Raw genomic sequence first — 24638 nt, forward strand, 5'->3', positions numbered from 1 at the left:
GCACCAAGAAGCAGAGACCTGAGCCCAGAACCCAAGAGATTTTCCTAGGAGCTTGGAGCATGGTGTCATCCCTTAGGATGAAAGGGCTAACGGAGGCCACTCTCTCCCGAGCTGGCTTTGTGGACAGCTGCCGAAGGGCTTCGGGAGGCCCAGAGCCCCTCAGTCCTCCCTGGTCCTTCCCCTTCCCAGACCAGACCCTGTGTGTGGATTTCAAGAGGTGTCGCCAACTGCTGTCTGCCTCCCTTCCAGCAGAGCTAGGAGGACATGTGGATGCCCCTGTCCCTTGGGGCCTTCTCATCCACGGGGCTGGCCAGCAGAACGGGTCATGGAGACCACGCGAGGAAGTGGGTACCACATCAGTTTTTAAGGTGGAAAGTATGGGCATCTGTCACTGCAGACAGAGCCCAGGCAAGGCAGCGTGGTGAAGAGCTCATCATGTCCCCACTGTATTGTTCTGGGGTCCCCATGTCGTAGGGCAGGCAGGAACTTCTCAAGTGTGGTCCCCAGCCCAGAAGCATCAGCATCACCGAGACTCATTAGAAATACACCTTCTTGGGTCCCAGCCGAGACCTACTGAATCAGAACCCCTTGGGGTGAGCCCCACACCCCATGCTGTACCAGGCCCTCCAGGTGATGCTGGATTCTGCTCCAGCGCGAGGAGCAGTGGTCCACAGCAGGCAAAATGGAAACACAACAAAGAAATAATGGGGCTCCGTGTCCGACAGCACAGACTTGGAGCCAAACTGACAAGCTAGACTCTCGGCTCTGGCCCTCTCGGAGGGCATGACCCACCCTCCCAACTGCCAGAGAACATCACAGAACCTCTCTGGATCCGTCTCTTCCTCCAGACCCCTGAAGTCCTAACAGTATCTGCCTTATGGGGCAGCTCTAAGGATGAAAATGAATTAGTGAATGTCAAACGTCCAACACAGCGCCTGGCACACAGTAGGTACGCAGCCCATGGTCACGGGGCTATTGCACGTGTTGGTAACGACGGCAGCTAACTTAACACAAGGCGATTATTCTGGGCCAGCTCTCGTGCAAGGTTCTACATGGGAGAGTTCACCTAAACTCTTGGTCCAACAGCCCAATGAGGGACATACGACCACCCCATCACCATCACCATCATCATTTCTACTTTCCAGAAGGGAGATCATGGAGCAAAGAAGTTAGGTCTCCTGCCCTGGGTCAACAGCTGCTGCAACGGGGAGCCAAGAATTGGACCCTCACAGCCTGGCCACAGTCCGTGCTCCTTACCACCCACCAGGAGTAGCAGGAGTAGGCGTGTTCCTGGGGTTCCAGCTCCTGTGCGTCCCATGACCCCTAGCATCCCAAGACCCACTAGGACAAAATCTTAGCACGCCTAAGCCGAATTTGGAAAATGCTTCCCAAGCCCCAGGTCTGGGAAGACTGGAATTCTTGATTGCCAAAAGGGGGAATTGAATCACATTTCCCACTGTGCCCCCTGGGTCTAACGGGGACCCCATGTAAAGCCTTAAAGGATGGCGATCCACCTGCCAGCACTGTGGGGCCCACCAGGAGAGGCACAGAGAGCCCTCGTCCAGTGATGGAAATACATCCCTACAGACCTTTCCTTCCCTACAGACCAGAACACACGCAGGGAGGGGCCTGCTAGAGTCAGACAGATGACAACATGTCCTGGGGCGGAGCGCCCCAGAGCACATCCCCAGGAGGCATGTGAGTGGGAGACCGGAGGCAGAACAAAAGTGCAGAGTGGCCACTGAGTGGAGCACAGGTCAGCCTGTTAGCGTGACTGCCTCGTGCCACGGGGCTGGGCACATCTGGGAGCACTGCTCCTGGTCTCCGCGTACAGCTGACTTTAGAAACAGCAGGCAAAATGGAAACACAACAAAGAAATAATGGGGCTCCGTGTCCGCATCCAACGCTTGTCCCTGTAATGAACCAGCAGCACCTGGGACTAAGAATTCTGCCTGAGACTCTGCCCCAAGCCAAGTCTGTCCCGGAGTCCTCAAAGCACCAGCCCCACAGCAAACAAGAACATAAAGTTCCCGGGAGGTTCTCTCTCCTTGCGTGGCCCCTTTCTGGCTATGTAGTTCTTGGAAAGCTCTCTTCAGCACTCAGAGCCTCCTCTCTCCTCTGAAATGGGAGCAAAAATCTCTAGCACATCAGACGGTGGGAATGAAATAAAACGATGTATGTAGATGCCCCGCAGGGTGCCCGTCCTATGTGGGCAGTCCCCGAAAACGGGCTTTTATTACCAGTGGAGACTCGGAAAGAACAAAGATGGTGAGAGATCACAACTATTAACGAGATAACTAAAGCGGTGGGGGGGGGGGGGCAACCACCAGGGGAAAGGGAGGGACGAGGGGCGGGACCCAGGCTCAAGTTCCCAAACCCTCCGTGGCTGTGGCACGTGGAGGGAGCCGTCACCACAGGAACAACAAAACAAGGAAACTCACCCCCAACAATGCGCTCGGCAGACGCTGCTAAATGGTTTCCAATTAATTAACTGATTACATGATAGAACAGAAGGGGATTCGAAAGAGCGCTGTTGACCTTTAAGAATAATTAATATATCAGGATAGCAAACTCGTCCAAGGAAAATAATGAGGAACATTTTAATATTCCATTCGAAAGCTCTGGACAGGGAGGCAGATGGACCTTTCCTAAGCAACGCCCGGCTCCCTCCACCTCCCCTAGCTTCCTGGCTACCCACCACCTCCCACTCAGCCTCTTCCTCCCGATCCTGTGACCTCTGGACGCCCACCTCTGCACACCAGCACTGCTGCCCCTGCCCTGTCCCTGCCTGGACCTGCAGCCCTCTGTTTGCCGGGGGAATGACAGCAAACTAAGGGGGGGTGGTTGAAAGGTTCCCCATGCCACCGTATGGGAGGGGGGATGCAGAGAGGGCTGCATCAGCTCCCCCTTCACAGTCCATATGGGTACCTGGAAGCCTCTCTCCCCACCGAGTGTGCTGTCGGGGTCAGCACCCCAGACAGGGGTCGGTGCCCCTCCTCCTGGCTCCTGGCTCTCCCGGCAATTCCACCATCACAGCCCTAATGGAATATATGGTTCTCGATCTGATAGCAAGCATTCAAGCAGTCTGTGAGGTCATGGCCCGTCTATCTTAGTCACAATTCTACTGTCCCCAGCATCCAGCAACACAGTGTTGTTGAGTGGATCTGCACTGAGTTCTCCGCCGGGAACAGACTTCCGTGACACTCCGGATTCCCCCAGAATTTCAGGCAAATGCCTAATCAACCTCCAGGACTCCCTGGAATAGCCTTCCTCCAAACAGCCTTCCTGACGGCCGCTTCCCAACTCTTAGTTTTCCCACCTCCAGGGCCACCGAGTGGTCTGTCCATCCCTTTAGTTCAGCACTTGTCACTCTGTCTGTCTCTCAACAGTCTGGCTTCCTATTAGCCAAGGGACCCCCTACAAGTAAAAACAGGGCTTTTCTTGATCTCTTTGTATCCCCAGTATAAGCAAAATGTCTGGTATACAGTAGGTGTCCAGGAAATATTAGCTGAGGATTCCAAGGATAAATGGAAGTTCATTGGCTAAAAGGAGGCAAATCCCATAAAACCTCCAATCCCCTTACATAGCTCCAAGGACACGAGATCCATTCATTCAACATGTACCGATGACCGGTGACCACATATCCCCGCTTGCCCAAACAGTCCCAGTTCTGGTCTGTTGTCCAGAATCCCGTTCCGTTAGTTCCCTTTCACTCTCAGAAGGGTCCCAGTCCCGGGGCATCTGGCTGGCCCAGGTGGCTGAGCGTCCAACTCTTGCTTTTGGCTCCAGTCGTGATCTCAGGGTCACGGGATTGAGCCCCCACTTCAGGCTCCTTGCTCAGAGCAAAGTCTGCTGGGGATTCTCTCTCTCCCTCTCCCTATGTCCCTTCCCCAGCACCCACACTCTCCAAATAAATAAATAAATAGGTAAAATCTTCTTTAAAAAAATAGGGTCCCAGTTTGGACAATAATTTTACTGAATTCCTACTATGTGCTATGCCCCCTTCAGCTGTTGGCTTACAGTGAGAATAATAGACACAGGCCAATCCTCTAAACAAAGTAAGTTTTAGTATCATCTCAGCTCTAACTATATTGAAAGCCAGCCTCCGCCCCCTTAATCATTCAGCCCACACGAATCTGGTACCTAGTCCATGCCAGGCAATGCTGGGCCCTGGTGCATAAGTGAAGGAGATATGTTCTCCCATGGAAACCATTCAATGCCTACATTTCCAGAAGAATCTGGGGAAGGGGATCTGTCTGAAAGGTTTGCATGTGACTCAGAATCTGAATGTTCCTTATGGTCTTTAATCCTTGCTGGCCCCACAGAATGGTGGGGAGCAATCAGGTCGGCCATGGTCCCCATTGCCATGCGTGTTAGCTGGCCCAGGGTAAGGTGTCCTTGCTCTAAAATATCTTGTTTTTTGTTTTGGGTTTTTTTTTTCCCTTAATCCTTAGAAAGGGCAGGTCCAAGGGTGTTTGCAAGGAAGTAGACAGCTACAGATAGAAGAGATCCTAGAGAATGATCTCCAGAACCCCATGACTGCTAGGAGACCCAGCCCCCCTCCCGATCCCCCTCCTGCTTCCCTGGGTTCTCATCAGTCTTCAAACAGACTTCTCCCAGCCCAGCTTATTCTAAATCACTGCAGAATTCAGGGTCCTATAGCTAATCTTATTTTCAAAGCTCACATGGCTTTGCTTCTACTAAAACTCTCCATGTTACCACTCCCGCTCTCCTCCTCGGTGTCAGAAGCACTGGCCTCCCCTCTCAGTCACCTTGACTGTCAGTAACAGCCATGCCCCTTCTCCTGAGCTGCAGCCACAGTTAGGGGCCAGCGGCCCCCCGGCCTCCCACCCCCACCCCCATCTCGATCTCGCTTCCAGTGTCTGCTGAAAACATGGCTTTTCTCCTTTTAATTACACTTCTCGGCTCCCTCTCTGTTATTGGCCTCATGACTCAGGGCTTCAATTTATTCACCAAACAATGTCATTACACCACTGTTTTCCGTAATTTATACCATGCACGGTCTTTTGGCCTCTGTTGTCCAATTCTGCAAAATGTTTGGGGAAAGCAGTGTTCGTTCCTATTCCCCATGGCCTCTCTCCTGCAGAGAGATCTGGCAGAGTCCCCAGAGACTTACGCAAGACCTCTTATCTCACACTCAGTATATGGAGCCCAGAACCAACCCCTACCCCACTTGGTTCCATATCGATCCTCAAAGGGTTGTTTCTTCACCTCCCACTCGCCCCCACAGGTTACGTGAGGATCCGGGATCTTCTGAGCCAGGAGGGCATTTGTCTGTGCAGCCAAGGCATTTTGGATTGAGACTTACAGAAAAGAGAACGGAATAGAAAAGCACACGGGGACGTGGTCCTGGCCAAGATTAGCTCCCCCAGGGGTGACCATCCACACAAGGGGCCATGGACTGTGTTTCTGCACACAGTTTTTTGTTTTCACAAAGCAGAAGGCACAGTTTGCACTTTGATCACAAACATTGTTACAAGAAAGCACCCAAGGATATTTCACTGAATGGTCTGAATTCCACACATCTTGCACTAAGCAGGGTGCCAAACTCCACTAATTCTTTCTTAAACCAGCACCATGATGGCTGACCTCGACTTAATTTAAACCTTGAGCTTTGAACACAAGTGCAAACAATTAATTAACTTGCTAATCATTTTTCCATGCTATGGGGATTCTTCCAGAATCATTAACAATAATCATGTGAATAAACTAAAGAAAATTGGGATACAGAAATAATTTTCTAAGGACAGAAATAATGAGTAACATTTATTGAGTGCTTGTTAGGAACTAATTACTAAAGATATTAGATATCAGATATTAAAGATATCAGTCCACTGAATCTTCCCCCCAAACCATTTATGGTCCATATTATTGTTATGATTTGTTCTCATGTTAAAGATTTTTTAAAAAAAAATCTATGGCTTAGAGATTAAATAGCTAGTTCAAGGTCACAAAGCTGGTACTGTTAAAACGGGCTGAGCCAGTGTGTCTGATTCCAGAATCCATGACCTCATTAGCATAGTAGCACGTGTGTGTATGTGTGTGTGTGTGTGTGTGTGTGTTGTTTGTGTGTGCGTTACACATGCATGTAAGCCAGAACGTGTCTGGATCTCAAGTCGGGGGCTCTGTGAAACCCTTCCAAGAATGAAGAGGGCAGGCACATCATCACAACGGACAAACCCACGAGTACCATAACTCTATCAGCTCTGCTGTACTGCATCCACACTTTGTCCCCATGTGACTATTCCTATGAGAAAGCACAAGGCAGAGCCACCAGCTTTTGGCCCCATTCAACAGAAACAGAACAGGCTTGATAAAGGGATGAGCACAGCCTGTTTGGATCAGAGACCCTGGGAGCTCTGCCCTGGAGGAAAAAGCCCCCTCCAGCTCAGTTCCCTTGTCATGGCTCTAGATGATTCCCCAGTTCCGAGTAACCAAAGTCATAAAACACAATCCTCCTTCCGTCTGGCCTGGGCCTGGGAGGAGAGAATGAGAACGAGCAGACCCTTCTCGGGTGCTCTTTCCTGCTTTGGTCTGGATCTCGCCAGGCAGGCTAGTAGAGTTCTGTCCACCCCATGTGCACTCACCCCATATGGCTCTCACTTAAGGGCACATATGAACCACAAGCAAACAAGAGGATGGCAGAGAAAGGAAAACGGAGAGGCCAGCACCAGGGAGCCTCTCTCTGAGAAGCGGCCTCGGCTCTGGCCATGGTGCTGAATCCCCAGGGAGAGAAACATGGAGGCTGAGGGCTGGAAGGCAAAAGTGGTGGTAGGGAGACACCAGTTTCCCTACCGAGAAGAAACAATTTTTCAATACTCCTTTTGGAAAAGCTGGGCTCCTGAATACCCTCAGAGACGTAAACCACCCTGTACACTGATACAACAGAAAAGAACATGAGTTCTGGAGCAGACATTTATGGATATGAATCCATATCTTTAGCTGTGTGACCTTGGGCAATTTACATAACCTCCCTGAGCCCAGGAGTCCTCATCTGTAAAACAAGAAGCATACTACTCATTCAAACAGGATCCCTGTTGCAAGAGTGCTTAGAAGAGAGCTTAACACAATAAATATTTCTTCTCTCTTTCTTTTGGCTTCATTCCCGGCTTGCTTGCAAATGCTCACACACACACACACACACACACACACTCACACACAAAATCCGTGAGTTTTCTCCCTCTTCCTATATAATGCTGCACATATTCCTTCAAAAACCAATTTAAGGACCATGTCCTTCCCCAGCATCCCTAGGATACACAAACTGTTCTGCCTGCTATGGTCGACATCCTGGCATCTCTGGTCTAAGAAAGCTAACTCTTTCTTCCCTACTAGACTGAACATTCCAGCTCCATCTGGACCAAGTCCTGCCTTAGTGTCTCCATTCCTCCCCATCCCAAGCCACGATGCTGGCCACAGGGGGAGACCTTTCCAAAGCACCACTCACCCGCATTTAACAAGGCCCACTGTAGCATTCTCCATCCGGTCACCTAACCTAGATCATGAAACTAAGAATATCTGAATGTTTTCAGACTACTTTTGAGTTAGTCTCTGACAGTGACCCAGATACCACAATATTGCCAGTAAAGCCAGTGTTGATATGTGTCTCCCATGTAGTAGAACAGTAACTTAAAAAAAAAAAAATCACGGTGGTGATGCATCTGTGGAAAGTGTCAGAGCAGCATCAAGACCCAGACGTCCAGGGATGCCTGGGTGGCTCAGTTGGTTAAGCAGCTGCCTTCGGCTCAGGTCATGATCCCGGCGTCCTGGGATCGAGTCCCGCATCGGGCTCCTTGCTCCGTGGGGAGCCTGCTTCTCCCTCTGACTCTGCCTTCCACTCTGTCTGCCTGTGCTTGCTCTCGCTCGCTCTCTCTCTGACAAATAAAAAAATAAAAAATAAAAAGACCCAGAAGTCCAGAAACCAGGTGAAGCTCCTCCCCGCTCCGCTGTCTGCAGTGACTTAGGGAACAGCCCAGTATAGCAAAAAAGACAAGGCACGGGGAGTCTGAGCCTGGGATTCTGGTCCAGCCTTCACTACTTCCAGCTCTGTGGCCTTGGGTGGTTCACTCTCTCTGTTTCCTTAGCAGAAAGATAGGGATGATGCTACTTCACCTTAATACTGCTTGTTAAATGAGATGGTACTTTCGAGAGCGCTTCATAAAGCATTATAGTCATATTGGGGGTAAGCATGTTGCTCGGGGAGCTGGTCATCAGTCCTAAGAAGACACGTGTCCGTGTCACTCTCATAACATCACACCACACCACCACCCCCACTCCATGTCCACCTGCGGGACCCCTAACAGACACGTCCACTCATTTCACAGGGGCTTAGGAAATCTCACAGGTGCCTAGCATATTAGTGTGAGTCTGGGACAACAAAACAGAAACCCCGCAAAATTCTCATATGATCGAGAGATGTGTGGACGGAAAGACCTAACATCTGTAAGGATCTCACTATGTGCAAGACTTCAAATACATTCTCTCTTCCAAGTCCCAGAACACAAGCCTAGGAAAGGGGTGATTTTAGCGCCAGAGCAAGAACCAGCTCAGAGAGATTAGATGTCTTTTTGGGGGGTGGGGGGAGATCTTATTCATTTATTTGACAGAGAGAAATCACAAGTAGGCAGAGAGGCAGGCAGAGAGAGAAGGGAAAGCAAGCTCCCCGCTGAGCAGAGAGCCCGATGCGGGCCTCGATCCCAGGACCCTGAGATCATGACCTGAGCCGAAAGCAGAGGCTTAACACAATGAGCCACCCAGGCGCCCAAGATTAGATGTCTTGACTGAGGTCCCACAGCTACTTGGCAGTCAGGCTGGGGATGGAGCCCAGTTCGGAGGGACTCCAGTGTCTGTGCCCTGAGACACAACACCACGCCCCACACCCCTCCTTGGTGCTTCACCAAAATAAGGGAGGGAAGGGGGGCAAGGCAAGAAAATCCTACGAGGCCCGCCTATGCAACCACCTAATAGATGCTGTCGGTGTTCTCTGAAAAGCCCAACACGGTCTCTCACACATGCCTACTTAGAGCCAGCGAGCGAGGCTTTCCAGAGGTCTCTGAGGTCCGAGCAGAGACTGACACCCGTGAGAGAGACCAAGGGGGGACAGGAGCAGGGAAGGATGGCAGGAGAGGGAAAGACCCGATGAGAGAAAGCTGCTGGGGATCAGGCCCGGGGAGTGCATTTATTAATATTCTAAACGGAGTTCTGACTGCTTAAGCTTTATTTAAGAACATGCCCGACTGTATAATTACAAGGCCTTAATTTGTTTTCTTTTCCGCACAATAAATAAGGAGCCCACGGTTGCTCTTTGCACACACCGCCCTTGCCGCCTCGACAGAGGTTCTTTTTTTTTTTTTTAAGATTTTATTTATTTATTTGACAGAGAGAGATCACAAGTAGGCAGAGAGGCAGGCAGAGAGATAGAGGGAAGCAGGCTCCCCGCTGAGCAGAGAGCCCGACGTGGGACTCGATCCCAGGACCCTGAGATCATGACCTGAGCCAAAGGCAGCGGCTTAACTCACTGAGCCACCCAGGCGCCCCTCGAGGGCGCAGGTGAGCGGCCTGCCCCCGGGGGCACAGCTGGGAGGCCCAGATGTGGGGAAAGGCAAGAAGACCGAGGGGCCCTTGTATTTCTGGAGAACGGCATGGCATAGGTGAGTGGGGAAGTCAGCCCCCCTGGACGCCCCTGGGGAGCGGGCACTGTTGGGCACGCTGTGCTCAGAGGCGCTGACATGATATGGCAATGGGCTCAGCGAGCAGCAGGGGAGACCGTTCCATCTCTCAAAGGCAGAAGCCTACTTCCTAGTGCCCCCGGCTGTGTCTGTGCACCGAATGCCTCAGGGCATCAGACTCACCAATGACAAAGGGGAAACCAACCTGCCTCGAGTCGTCCCTGCCACCATCCCCTGACGCCTGCACCAAATGCCAGGGCTGTGCCGTGTGCTGGGTGTCCAGCGGTGGAGGCAAGAGGCAAGAGGCCCGTCCCCAGGGAGCTCTCAGCACAGTAGGGACAATAAACATCACATCATTAAAAGCATAATGATGAAATTCAAAGGCATGCTTACTGGGACAAGCGCAAAGGAAGGACAAGAACAGGGACCAAAGGAAAGGGACGGGGTGTGGCGTCGTGAGCGGAAGGCTGTCAGGGGACCCTTGGGCTGAACCTGGAAGGAGGAGTAGCTGCTCTCTAGAGAGAGTGGGGGCCGGACGAAAGCCTGCCCTGCGAGGGGCCAGGACAGGCAAGGGCTGTGCAGGGAGATGGCCCGGGACACTGCCGGTGTGGAGGGGAGTCGGTGCAGCAGGGGCAGAGGGCGTGGGAGGACGTGTAGTGGGAGGCAGGTGTGCAGAAGTGCAGGAATGGGTCCCAAGGTTGGCCCCCGACCTGTGCATACTGAACCATTGAGGTCCCTGCCACAATGGCCCGCTCACCCAGGAAACTGAGGCAGAGACTCTGGTGCTTCCCAACAGCCTCAAAGGCGCATCTAGGAGGCTCTGAGTGAAATGCTTAAATGATGTGTTTGCCAGTTGCAAAGTAGAGTGAGAATGGGAACTCTCGGGAGAGCTGTGAGGACACTGGTGTGTCAGAGAGGCAGGGCCAGGGAGGCACCAGACCTCCCCCTGGAAGGAGGCATGGAGGTCTCTGACACAAACCGTCTGGCCAAAAATGGGGACCTAGGGAAGGGGTCCTGCCCTGCAGCCCTGATGCCTCCCCCACTCGGGCTCTCCCTAACATGACCAGCCCTCAGAGTTCGGCTGCCTTGGTGACAGACATCTCAGATCACTGAACAAACCTGGAAGACAGCAGAGCTGGAAGCAAGATCCTAACCCATTTGTTCTAACCCTTTATGGAGCACAGGGCAAGACAGTGGTGGCGATCCAGCTACCAGCCCAATTCCAGGGTCAGTGTGGGGGGCCTGTGGTCCCTCAAACACCGCCAGGCCGCTGAGCACATAGCGCACGGCTCCCTCTACCAAGAAATGTCCTCACCCTATAACTCACCACCCATTCCCTCACCAAGCTCCTTCCAGCCACCATCTCCTACCCATAGAGTAAAGCCTCAACCCTCTGCCTCTCTCTCCTGTCCCCAGCCACATCACTGAATCCAAAGACCTAAGTGTAATTCATCTGTGTCGCTTTGCCTGCGAAGCACCAGGACCAGGCCAGATGCTCCTGATGGGAATTAATAAATTCATGTCTCACGAAAATGCCACATGACCCGGAGGGCCACTGTGAGTGAACGTCACAGGACTCTAGGACACAAGGTTGGTTGGGGACGGCACGCAGCTGAGCCCCACTCTGGGGGACCCAATGTCCTTCCAATCTGAAACAGTTACCCCAGCTGGAAGGCCCAGAAGCCCACTGGAAAGGGCAGAGGACCACAGCAGGTCCCAAGAGACAAAGGGGTTAACCTGGGCAGAGACTTTCACAAACCCATCAGGGAAAAAACCAGGGAGAGAGAGAGAGACACGAGACTGCCGGTCTGCTAAGGAATGAAGACGGACGAAAATTAATGACGACGCCAAAATAGCCACGAGACTAATCTCATTTTCTAAATCTGTCCTTAACAAGAAAAATGGAGAAAAGAGATGTGGACAAATGGAAAGTAATGAAGCCTTAGGGGAGGGCGGGTGGGGTGGGGGTGTGTGGGGGGGGAAATCTACGAAGAAGAATCAAGCCTGCAAAAATATGGGCGCGCAGTCTAATCCCCAAGGCTGGGAGCCACTGAGACCAGCGTGTTTACTCAGCATTAGACGGAGCTTTTGGAAAGCTGACAAGGTTACAAGAAAACTCTTAAAGTTCTGCGCAGCGGATCCTAGAGATACCTGAAATGAAAAAGAGCACAGACTCAGTGCTGAATGTAGGTCTGCTTCGACGAAGAGAATCACACAGCCTCACAAACACTCTGGGTGGCCGGCAAGGTACGCGGCCACACCTTCTGGGTCATGGCGGGTCTGCCCTGGGTGGATTGGGGTGCCGTCCACAAAACAAAGTGAACAGAAAGAAATTATCAGGGAGCACATCCTTAATCCCAGGACCCCAGGGAGTCTGCAGGAGAGACACAAATGGACAAGAAAAAAGAAACTCAATTTAGGAAGCTGGCCACCTGCCCGTTCCTAAGGGAACAAGATATAAATCCTTTCCAGGGTTCCAGAAAGGCCATCACCCAGAGACGGAGGGTGTGACGTGACTAGAAGTGGGAAACAGCAGATGCGTGAGTGAGGGTTAGGGTGAGTTTGGTGAGTTACAGGATACAAAACCCATCAGGGTTCAACAGAAGCAAGAAGCACCCATTTGAAAGAGGGAATAACAAAGGCCCTGGGTGGTGTCCTCAGATGCTGCCCAGGTCGGACTTTGGGAGGAAGACCCAAGAGACCTACAGAAGTAACAGCACTCCATGGCACAAGGAGACGACAGGGGTTGAAGCTACACCCTCCTCAGCACCAAATTATGAGCTGGTAAGGCAGGACCTTAGAGCTCATCGAATCTGGTGCATACCCCTCCACTCCCACCCCCAGACTAGGTAGTGGGCTCTGCCACCCACAAACACCGTCTTTTCTGGGGGCCCAGGGCCAATGACAGCCAGGCCGGGGGCCAGACAAGTTTGCCACATGCTCTCTGGGAACAGTCAGATGGAAAGCCGGCTACTCCGGCAGGCATACGTTGTAAGCTTGGGTTCATCCCAACCTGTTCAATCAACCAGGCTCCCTTCTCTTCACTGGACACCCACTCCATGTGACCCTCTGGCTGACGGCCCCGAGGGCCAGCCCAGGCCCTGCCCACCTGCCTAGACCCTGCTGGCAACTGGGTATAGAGGGGACTTGGTTTCAGGCACCCCTTTCGTATTCTCCCACGGTCCTTCTCCCAGTGGAGCCCCCATTCTGAGAAGTGCCACCTTCCAGCTGGTTCTGGAGACCTGACGCCAGCCCAGGCTGGACCTGTGGGGGCCACAGCCGAGGGGTGCGAGGGTGGACGGGGTCTGGGGCTCCGGAGGCAGCTCACTACGGCTGGACTCAGTCTCTCCCACTGAGGAGCCACGTAAACTCAGGCGAGTCAGTAACCACTCTGCCTTACATTCCCCATCTGTAAAACGGAGACAGCAAACCTTGTTCACCTGCTATTAGGAAGGTAAAATGCGTATAAAGTGCACAGACCAATGCCCGGCCTGGAGGTAGTGCTTTGTGGATGCTGAGCCCGTGGAACTGAAATGCCTGCCCCGGCAGGGAGGCGGCGGGGAGGGGAAGGCCAAAATAAGTTGACCAGCACTTTCCCCTGGTCCTGCCCCTCAGTGACCCCAGGTGCCACCTTTCTTTCAAGAATTTCCCAAAATGCTGAGGCTGGGTCTGGGCCATTTATAACACCACCTCAGTTTATAGATGTAGAAACAGACCAGGTGGGCTAAGCAGCTCATCCAAGGTCAGAGAACAATGCAGAGGAAGAGCAAAGTTGATGCTGAGAGCATCACTCCGCTGAGAGCCCAAGGGCACCTGTGACCAATGACAGCCATGCAGGTTCAAGCCACTGCCCACACTCGTGTGAACCTGAACTTCAGAACCCCTCCTCTCCTAGCCACCACCCAGGCACACTCAGGCCGTGCACAGAGCCTGGTCGGACAGGACCCAAGAACAGTCAACAGGACAATACAGTGGAAAAAAGGTCAAACTAACAGGACCAAGACCTGAGTTCTAGTGCTGGCTCAGCAGACTTGGTCAGGATTCTTCTGTCCTCTAGAAATCCATCCTCTCACCCACAGAATGACCAAGGCCGACTAGCCAACAGATGGCCGACAAATGACTGCGGACCACTCGCACGGGACAGGCATCACTCTCTGTGCGGGGCTACAGCGGCGAGCAAGACGAGGTCTCCGCTCTTGGGAAACGGACATTCTAGGGGCGGGACAGGGTACGGACAATCACACAAAGACGTGAAGGAGATAATTCCAGACAATCCACAGTAACAAGGGCCGGGGACACTGTTCAGCCACATGGTGCAACTGGGTGACAGCTGCATGAGGAGAAGCAAGGCCACTGAGGCCGGGTGGTCAGCCAGGCCTTGCTAAAAAGACAGTCCCATCAGAGAGAACCACGAGAAGGAGCCAACACGCGGAGAACTGGGTCCAGCAGACCAGCAAGTAAAAACCTCCAAGGGGAAGGATGAGTGTGGCACATTCAAGGAACTGAAAGAGGGGTCATAAGCCTAGAGCGGAGAGCAAGGGGGAAAGCGCCGGGACAGGAGACAGAAAGGTGAAAACCCAAGCTGCCTGAGTATGGGGCCGCGGCGAGGGGTTTCGCTTTTACTGTAAGTAACGGGAGATCCGATTGGAGGGCTTCGAGCAGCAGAGTGGCACGATCGGATTTATGTGTTTAAAATACCACTCTGGCGATGACGTTGGGAATGACAGGTAGGGGACGAAAGGCAGAGGACAAAATGTTAAGAAAGCCAGAGCCAGAAGACAAGCTGGTGGCCAGGACCAAGACAGCGTGTGGTGGGGGAAGGGACAAGAGACGCAGTGGGTACGAGATATCCGATGGTTCTGAATTAACTGATGGAAGGAAGGAGGAAGGCAGACAGAGGGAAGAGAAAAGGTGAAGACGGCTTGTAAGGGTTTGGCATGAGTGATCTGGTGGATGGTACCACTTACAAAAACAACCAACAGGGCGCCTGGGTGGCTCAGTGGGATAAGCCTCTGCCTTTGGCTCAGGTCATGATCCCGGGGTCCTGGGATCGAGTCCCGCATCGGGCTCTCTGCTCAGCGGGGAGCCTGCTTCCCTCCCCCACCCCCGCCACTGCCTACTTGTGATCTTTGTCTGTCAAATAAATACATAAAATAAACTTAAAAAATAAAAAAGGCGGTGTTTTAGCATATGACTCTAAAAGGCAGGGATGGGGGCAGGGACAGGAATATAAATTTGGGGAGGTTAGCTCTAGAGCCCTTCTGGCTTTAATTCCCTACAATTCTGGGGACTCAGAAACCAAAGAGCAGGGAAGAAGTCATTAATAGGAGAAAAAATATACGGAGTCTTCCATAAAGCGCTGTCCTCGGCACTTTCTAAGCATCGTCTTTGTGGAGGCTCAGGACAATCCCCTGAAGTAGGAGCTCTTACGGTCCCTTCAAAACTCATGGAGGTTCGGTATTTTGCCTAAGTAAGATGGGGAAACTTATCACACTAAGACGTAGAGGATCCGAGATGCGAAACCTGGCCTTTCTATCACCCAAGCCCACGTTGACTGTTAACTACACGGTGCTCAGTGGCTAAGTCCTCCATGTGGAATAAAGGCGGAAGGGCCCATGTGGGGAAGCAGTGAGGGGACAAGTGTGCCACTCACCAATCCCTTCAGGACTTGGCAGAAAGTCTCAATGCCGAGGGAAGGGGCAGGCAGAGAGGCAAAGCTCCACCTTTAGTAGATAAAATATCTACTCATATCTACCCATTGTCTTACATCCCAGAATGGGGGGTGATCTCAAGGAGAAAAAGCACTCAGTGATTTACAAGACATAATAAAGCAGCATCATCATGCTTCCAACCCCATAACCTCAAGAGGAAAGTATTGCCTTCTCAGCCGAGTCCTGCAATGGTAAAGGCTCAGCTACTTCCTCTTATCTGCCCGCGCAGGGTTACTGACTTTCTCTCCTTGTGAGCATAACACAGTGGACACAATCATGCTCAAATCAGGATACTCTCCCCCTGCTGCCCCCATCACACTCCCACACAGGTCAGCTCTGGCTGGCTCTCACAAGCCGGAGATGAGCGTACCTCTGCTCGCTACCGAGAAGAGTAACAGTGTGGCGTCCAGAGCTCTGGGAGAAAAAGCAAGAAATGGAATGCAAGAGAAATCTGACCACAACAACTCCAAGGGATTAAATAAAAATTCTTATGGCTTGCTGGAATCTCACACTGCATATTCTTGGAAATGAGCACGCCATAGGCAAATGCGGAGAATCTTTTATGATAAAGATACTCGGATTGTAACGTAACTGTTGTTATAGGATTTGACCTGAATGGGAGAAGAAACTAAACAGAGCTTTCTCAAGAGCGGTCTTTGAGGATGGATGGCGCTAAATTCCCAGGGGAAACAGCGGCTCTAATAAAACTTTAAAGACTCCCAACCCTCCCATAAGAAGTTCTTGTTGGAGAACTAGAGAGACAGGGACAAACACATGTGGACTGTAGAACAGTGCACTGGCTTCAGAGGCCAAGGGATGAGAGCCCAGGTCCTGGCTGTTCCACTAACTGCTATGTGAACTTGGGGGAAGCCAGTTAGGATTTCTGAGCCTCAATATTCCCATCTATGGAATGGGGATGGAGGAACCCTAACCTAGAATTACCGAGAGATGTTTATAAAAACACCAGCCACAGGCCTTGGCACAGAGTAAGTTCTCAATCAACACTAGACTTTCCTTCTTCTCTCCTGATACCAGCATTTTTTAGATTTTCTTTCTTTATTTATTTAGAGGCAGGAGGGGCAGAAGAAGGGAGGGGGGAGAGAATCTGAAGCAGACTCCGTGCTGAGCACAGAGCCTGATGCTGGGCTCGATCTCACGACCCTGAGATCATGACTTGAGCTCGAAATCAAGAGTCGGACTCTTCACTGACTGAGCCACCTGGGCCTTGATACCGGCATTTTTCATGCAATTTTCTAACCATAATAATAAAAAAAAAGTTTTAATTGCTTCAGTGGAAAATACTGTGTCTTCTGGTCCATGAGGTATGGTGGGAAGATTCCTGGAAGTTCTACTTCTACGACTTACAAGTCAGAGCATCTCTGGACCTGCCTCCTGGGCTGCCTCCTACACTCCCCCACCAGGATGGTAACGGGATCGGAAGGAGACAATATATGTGAAAGCACTCGGAAAACCCTGACATGCTCTACAGAGGAAAGACCATGCCGCCATGCTGGCGTAGTTCACAGAGAGTTGTCTGTGCCATTCTGCCTATGGGGACCCCAGACTGTGGAGATCCGGCCCACGTGTGAGCCAACACCACAGAAAACCAACCCTGAAAGGAAAGAGATGAGCCAGCTGCAGAGGTGGGGCTGGGAAATTCGGCAAACAATCCAGCTTCAGCTCTCCAATCAGATGGAAACAAAGGGTAAGCTCGTCGGCTGAACTGTTTGGGTCCTTTCTGAAACTTGCGTTGTCGTGAAGGGTTCTAGAGCAAGGGGACTGAGTGGAGAGAAGAGCGAATCCGTCGGGGTTCGCTTCTTGGTAGTCAAGGAAGGAAGACATGAGAGACGGCAGGGAGAAGTATTCCAGAGGCCGGAGAGGTGGGCAGCTCAGCAGAACAGGTCTATGATTCTTCCAGAATAAAGTCACGATCAGAATGAGCATCCAGGCCCACTGGTCCCCCCATCTTTGGTTCTATTATCATCCACACAAATAGCAACGATAGTTACCATCATCATTAGCGACTGCCATTTCTGAACGCTGCCCATTTACTGGGCACTGGGCTAAGAGCCGTATCTGCCTCCGATCATGTGATCTTCCCCACGTCCCCTCCGCAAAGGGAGCCCCCTTATGGCACCCATTTTGCAGATTGGCAAATAGAGATTCCAATTATCCGCTTGGAACATTCTTCTCCTTAAGAATCCTTAATCCAAAAATCTGGAAGATCAAAGAAAGGATCTAAAGGTCAAGGAGATTCCAGTCTCTCAGACAGGCTCTCCCTTGCTGTGGATGAATCAAAACTTCTCTTCCTCACGCTCAGTAAAGCACAGAGAACACCAGAGCAGCCAAGAGAAGATGGGTCCGTCGCTCAAAAACTTTGAAGATGGACACAAGAGCCCTCGTCCCCGGCCTCTTTCGTGATGGACAACTTGGCCCTAACGTCACTGGCTCCTTTTCTGGCCCGAGGAGGAAGCTGGCATGAGTAATGGGAGAGCAGCTTAGAAGTGGGGGGAACAGTCCGAGCCAATCAGAACAATCCGGACAACCTGACACCAGTACAGCGGGTGATGATTTCACTTCCTGCTTCTTATTCTGTACAGAGGGGACAAGAAAAGCCTTCTCTGCCATCACCCTAAAAAAAAAAAAAAAAAAAGGAAACGAAAAACGAAAAAGCCGCCAAGCCAGGGCTTGGCAATTAGTGTTGGAGTAAGTGATCATCTTGTGATTGCTCAGCTGGGGCCTGAAGACTCGTAACCGCATTTAGAGGACAGAAATAGAAGAGGCTGAGAGAGAGCAGAGAAACCTGGCCCATTTGCCAGGAGAAAGATGTCCTGACGCTGCCGGGAAATTCACTCGGTTGGGATTGGGGGCGTGTCTTCGTTAAGCGGGAGAAGTTCCTAAATAAACCCATCGATGAAGCCAGTGCTTACCCCTTGACCCCTTCGCTCCTCTGTGACCCTCAGGCTCCCCCTGGAAACCCCACGGAGCCTAGGGGAGCCCCTGGACAGGTGCTGAATTTCTCCTTCCAAGCTGAGCATCCTAATGGCCCCCGATGTACAGCCAGGCCCAAACTGGGGGTAGATGGATAGTAAACCGTCCTTCCTTTTTTTTTTTTTTTTTTTTTAATAAACATATAATATATTTTTATCCCCAGGGGTACAGGTCTGTGAATCGCCCAGTTTACACACTTCACAGCACTCACCAAAGCACATACCTTCCCCAATGTCCATAACCCCACCCCCCTTCTCTCAACCCCCTTCCCCCCAGCAACCCCCAGTAAACTGTCCTTCTTGCCAACAGCAGCTACTTTGGCAAAAGCTGGCCCATGCTTCCGGGAGAAGACAGGGCCTGAGGTCACGGGCAGGTTCACAGCCATGAACAAAACTACTCCAACCAGACCCCCTCGGTCCCCTAAACCTTGAGAATCTTGCAAAGCCCCAGCAGCCTGTCACTGCCACCACCCCCAGACCTCGGATCATCCCCAAAGAGATGTGGGTCACAGCCTTCTTCTAGGACTTCAAGGGTAAGTCAAGGAAATGTTCCAGGACATTCCATTTCAGAAACACCTGTAACCCAAGATGTACCCCTGCTCCCACTTCTGCCACCCAAAGAAACAGGACGGATCTCAAAGTCCCCTCGACTTCCTCAAGAGCGGCGGGTAACACAGTGCCCTGTAAGCCTCTAGGACACGAGCATGCAGCCACTGTCCTTGAGCCATGGGGACAAAGCTTCTCCCATCTGACAGCCTCTCTCCCCCATGACCCTAGCCCACAAACGGGCCTTCCGTGTGTCCTATTCTGCCATAGCAGCCGTTTCATTTGGCCCATGGGGTTGAAGGGCTTTGTTTTTCATTGCCAGCATTTAAAACTTGAGGGGTTTCCCCAGACCTTTAGCTCTTCTTGAAAGAACAGTAAGTCTGGCAGCAGGAGGCCCCACGTCCACCTAGCAGCGGTCAGCGGGCTGCCCCTTCCGCAGGGGACATGTGGTCCCCAGACTCCACTGCCCCCACCTGACGGGCCAAGGGCGCTTAGCTCTGTGAACTCCGTAGGAGTCAGCGCGAAAATAAAGACTCCTCAGAGGTCAGAAGAGTCTTCCCCCGGGGTATTTTACATTGAAATTCAAATCCCCCGTAAAATAAACACCTGGAACATCTGGTCCAAGGCCCTCCTCTGGTCCCAGCCACGCCTCCCGCTGCAGAGCACACACACATGGAGACACACTCACCACAGAGGCTTGCCTCGCGGAGACGGGGGCGACCGCTGCATGACACAGTTGGGAGGGAAGACTGAAGCGGAGACTTCGGGCCCTGGGCGAGGGCCTTCCGCGTGTGCCATTTCCAGACGGAGGAAAGGAGGTGTAGCACCAAGAAGGGGGCCATACGGATAGATACACACACGCGCGCGTGCACACACACAAACCCACACACACACCGAGCACTGAGCCTGAGAAAGCACACAGAGACCAGCGGGTGAGGCCAGGACCCGTAAGAAGAACCACTCCTCCCACCACAGTCCTCCAGAAGCCCTTCTCTCTCGCCCTCCCCTGCCGCTACTTTCCGAGAGCTTTCCTGGGGGGCTCCGCGTCTTCACAGGAGAGGCCCATCCAGTGGGCTGTCCTTCCGACGGCGAAGGCCGAGCGCCTCAGCCGGAACAACGGTCACACGGACAGAGGAAAGACTCACCGGCACATCATTGCTCCATTTTTTTCACCCCAAATACAACAGACGCCGCCTCCCTCCCCACCTGGTCCCTGCAGAATCTCTCCTCTCTCAGGGAAGGTGCCCAGGGGATGTCCAAGATGGCCACCATCCTGGAGGGAGGGGTGACCAGAAAGCAAGCACAGCGGGTCGACGTTCCCCTGACCAGCTCCCCCGGCTTCCTCTCAAGCCCACCTTCTCCCCAGGACATGGCCGTGCTCCCACTGAACCTCAGAGTCCTCACAGAGAACAAGGCCTGGAGAGAAAGCAGCGGGCTCATGTGAGTCTGCCCCCAAAGGTGCGACCCTGAGGAGGCCCCTCCGCCATCAGACATGGAAGGGAGGGGAAGTGGGTAGGGGAGAGAGGTGCAGACAAGAATCCTACCCGGAGCCCCGTGGCCTGGAATCTGGCCCAAACAAATCTGTGTGACCTCAGGTACGGGGGTCTCCATTTTTGGAGCCGCTCTCCAGTGAACCCAGAACCTACTCAGACATGGCGCTTGGTCCGGCCCGGCCTACCTTCTTCTGCCAACCGTGCCCAACAAACAGCGGCACCCAGACACACACTTTGGGCCCCCAAAATGGTCTCAGAGGTGTAGCGTTCATATCCCGGACGAGAGGGATTTCTCATCACTAACATTCCCATAAAATCGCGAATGAAAAGTGAACAACCCTAGGAGTCAGGAGGCTCTAAGCCCTGGTTTAGGCTCGTCCTTCTGACAGGAACCTTACAGATGCTCGAATCCCAAACACTCATTTTTAAGACGCAAAGTCTGAGGCCTCGGCACACAGAGATGAAGCCAGCATAGACCCCAGGTGGCCAGCTGGCTCCATGGCCCAGCGCCCTCCCTGCTGTGTGCCCCCCACATCCCTGAAGCCCAGGACCCAGCTCTACTCACATGTAGCGCAAGTGGGGGTTCTTGGCAAAGGCCCTGGGCTGGATGCTCCGAAGTCCTGAGTTCTTGATGGTCCTGGAGAGAGAGAGAGAGAAACAGGGTCAGCAGGGCTTCCGGAGCTGAGGGACATCTGCTCCGGGCTGAGGCTCACAGGAGGTCATGGGCCGCCAGCCGGGCCGGTGAACTGAACGCAATTCCCCATCATCAGTATCGCGGGGCGTCCCCCAGACGGCATCTGGGCTCACCCCCACGGGGACCTGGGTGAGGGTTTGGGATGAGCTGGCAGCTGTCCTCTCCCGATCCTGGTAACAGGGCTCCTGCTCAAGAATCGGGCCCAGCGGCTACAGGGCTGCAGCCTCCACTGCCTCCCCCCTCCCCAAGCCCCCCACGACCACTAGCGCTGAAATCCCAAAGGAGGAGGAGTGGGCTGGGGGATTTTGCAGGCTACGGGGGCCATTCGTCAACCAGGGGGTTGAGGTGAGATCACTAGCCGAGAGGCCTGGGTTCAGGTCCTGCCCCGAATCCCTAACTGCAGGTGGGACCACACAGCCTCCAGTCTTCTGGGCTGATGGGAAATGCGGGAGAGTGAAGGGGCGGCCTTGGAAGCCCCGGGCAGTCCCTAAGTGGGTGGTACCAGCTCTACTAAGAAAGGAACGGAGGAGGGAAGTGCCCAGGGCAGCCAAGGGGCAGTGGGCGCTCCCCCACCCACCACCCGTGGCCTCTCCCGTGGCCCGGTGCACTCACAGCTTTTGGAGGCCGGTGTAGAGCTCCATGTCCACGGCATTCAGCGTGTGCAAACCTCGCCAGTTCTCTATGTGTCTGCAGGGGAGGAGGAAAGACAGGGTTCAGGCCAGCCAGGGTCCACAGGAAAGGTACTGTCTCTGCAGCCAGAGAGACCTGGGTTCGAATCCTGGATCACCCACGTGCAAGCCAGGCCTTCTGCGACATGGCCAAGTGTCCCCGAGCCTCTGTTTCTCCCTCCCCAAGGGACCTTATATACCACCCACCTGGGGCAATTGGCATGAGACCCAGAGCACCTGGCCCGGGGACCACATTTAATGTCCCCCTCTCTGCTCCAGAAAGCTGTCCTTTTTTAAAGACTCGAAACCCAGGTTCCCCTTTGGTCTTCACAACTCAGCTTCCTTCCGCTCGCTCGTGTTTTCCTTTTGTGGACTTCCTAAGGACAGCTCGTTTTCTCAGCAGTCCAGGAAGGCAACACAAATGATGTGGGTTTGAAAAGGGAGAGCGGGAGGGTAGCTTGCCGGTGGGTATGGTTTTTGAGTGAAAAAGCTCAGAAGGAGCACACACCCACTTCAGAGACCCCCAGGGTCCAGACACTGACCGCCTGGTTCGGGTGACCACAGCCCAACCCACCTGGAGTTCAAGAACACGGATAACTTGATTGGGCAGATCCAAGTCCAGAAAGGAGGGGGCTGGTTGGGGACCAGAGAGGCACTACGGTGTCACAGAAGCAAGGTGAGACCTAGGAGCCCAGCTCCGGCTTCAACTCTGGGACCCAAATCGCAGAGGCTTTGAGCGAGAGCTCTGACCTCTCTGAGCCCCTTGTGTCTTTGTTTGCAAAGGGAGAGGGTTTCACTAGATCAGCATCTTCTCTCCTTCCCCGTCACAAGGTCTCTGTTTAGAGCTTTCTCCCAAGACGCCTCCTGTTTAAGGAGGCTGGTGTCAAGTAGGCACACGATACATTTATTAAGTAATAATTAATTTCTCTTCTAGGATTTATTGATCGAAGATATAAATCACCATTCACCAGAGCTTTTTATCAACAGATATTAAACCAGCACTAACTCTCCCAGCGGATAATCAGGTCTGGCTCAAAGCAAAGGAACTTGAAAGTTCTATAAGCAGAGGAGCTGACTTGTCCTAGGTTTGATTACTGCTTTTATTTATTAATTTTGGGGGGGGGGGATATTGACAAAATGCCAGAGACAAAACAACCTCCATTATAGCTTTTAGGGTCCCCAGGTTGAGAACTATCCGGCCACTGATCTGTTAAGGCCCTTCCCAACTCCAGAGCTCTGGGAGACGTTACCACTCTTCCCCATCTCTATCCCGCGGAGCTCCCAGGGCCTCAGGAGAAGGCCCTCTGCTGCCCACCGTGCCCTCCCGGGACCCGACGCTCCCATCACCGGTGGTCGCTCCCCACGGATGTCAAAGTACCCTCTTCAGCCACCCTGCCACGCAGCCAGAGGCACACTGAGGCCAGAGAAGCGGCAGCCGCCTTCCCCAGACACCCCCTCCTCGGCCCCACCACACCCGCGGCTCTTCCATCTGCCACCGAGGGAAGCCGGAGCCAGAAAGGCAGCGGAGTGGCGGTGGCCAGGGCCCCTGGAAGCAGTTCAAAGCAACACAGTGACAAGGTATGTGGAGAACCCGTTTCGTACCGCATTCTCTCGGGGCCCCCGCTGAGCAGCCAGACACACTGGCATCTGCTGGGGACAGGGACCAGGTGGCCGGGTCGGGACTGAATTCCAAGACCAAAGTCTTCTCCCTGGAAGCCTCTCAGCCCCAGGGCGGTTTGCTCGGTCTGGTCCTGCCAGGGCAGGGCCCCTGGCACCACGTCAGGTGACAAGGAATACGAGGAGGAGTAAAATGACCTGCGCCAGTGCCCCCAACGTGTGTTCACTGGGCCAGCGGTCCGGGCCAACCACCAAGTGAATGATGCTATTCCTACAGGCGACCGTTCATTCCCAGGAGCCCGGCCCCAGACTAGGATCTGCTTCCGACAAGCAGCTGTGGATCAGTTGTTGAAGTAAATGAAACTGTTTTCCTTTGCCCCCATCAGAGGCCCCTAAACGTGTTTATATTTATGGCCGAGTTGTCAATCATTGGTGTATTGTATCGATTTACCGTTTTTTAGCCGTCGCGTCCTGAGGGCCCCACGCCGGCCTGTCCGACGTAGGCTCACTCGGAGACGCAGCTGGACAATGAATGAACTCTTTGGTGCAAAAGGCTCCCTGGTCAAGAGACCTGGGCCCCTGCCTCCGCTGTCGGGTCTGAGGCTCCCCGCACGGGGGCGGGGGGGGCGGAGCCTTTGCACAGCCGCCGTGCCATGGCGCGGGGAAGAGCCTGGGCTCTCCCGAGCCCGGTCGACAAGCTACATTCTGCAGGCCAAATCCAGTCCACCACCTGTCTTTGTACAGCCTGAGGGCTAAGAATAGTTCGTACATTTAAAAAAAAATCAAAAGCAGAATCCTAATTTGTGACATGCGAAATTATATGAAATTTAAATTTCAGTGTTCATATCCATTCAGCGACTGGTCTGTAGCTGCTCTTGTTGTACAAGAACGGAGCTGAGCTGAGGCAGCGAGGCAGAAACCCGCCTTCTATAGAAGAAACTTGCCAGCCGGGCTCCCTACCCCCCTGCCTCCAGCCAGGCTGCCCGGACGCATATCCTGGCCCCGTCGCTACCTTTGTCCACGTGTGACCCTGTCCAGGGAACATCACCTGTCTATGCCTCAGTTTCCTCATCCGTCAGATGGGCTAATAAAATACCACCCCCCCCCCCCGCCCCGGGTAAGAGTGACGCGAGACTGGAAAGGCCCCGTTAAAAAGCCCGGACAGAACGGCAGCTCGGGACACATAGTAAGTCCTCAGGGAGCGCGAGCCGGGACGGTTATTTTTAACCC

The 24638-nt window shown here is 53.1% G+C and overlaps 1 protein-coding gene across 11 annotated transcripts in view; it reads right to left on the reverse strand.

Moving 5' to 3' along the window:
* Positions 1-24638, reverse strand: part of NTRK3 (neurotrophic receptor tyrosine kinase 3) — a 381734-nt gene that overhangs the window by 284468 nt on the left and 72628 nt on the right. For all 11 annotated transcript variants that reach the window (XM_082736044.1, XM_082736045.1, XM_082736043.1 and 8 more), the window contains 2 exons: positions 21736-21810; positions 20995-21066 (listed from right to left, as the gene is read on the reverse strand). In XM_082736044.1, coding sequence (XP_082592170.1) covers positions 20995-21066; positions 21736-21810 — 147 coding nt within the window. The remainder of the gene's footprint in view (positions 1-20994; positions 21067-21735; positions 21811-24638) is intronic.

This window comes from Mustela nivalis, assembly GCF_964662115.1.
Source record: "Mustela nivalis genome assembly, chromosome: 6".
NCBI lineage: Eukaryota > Metazoa > Chordata > Mammalia > Carnivora > Mustelidae > Mustela > Mustela nivalis.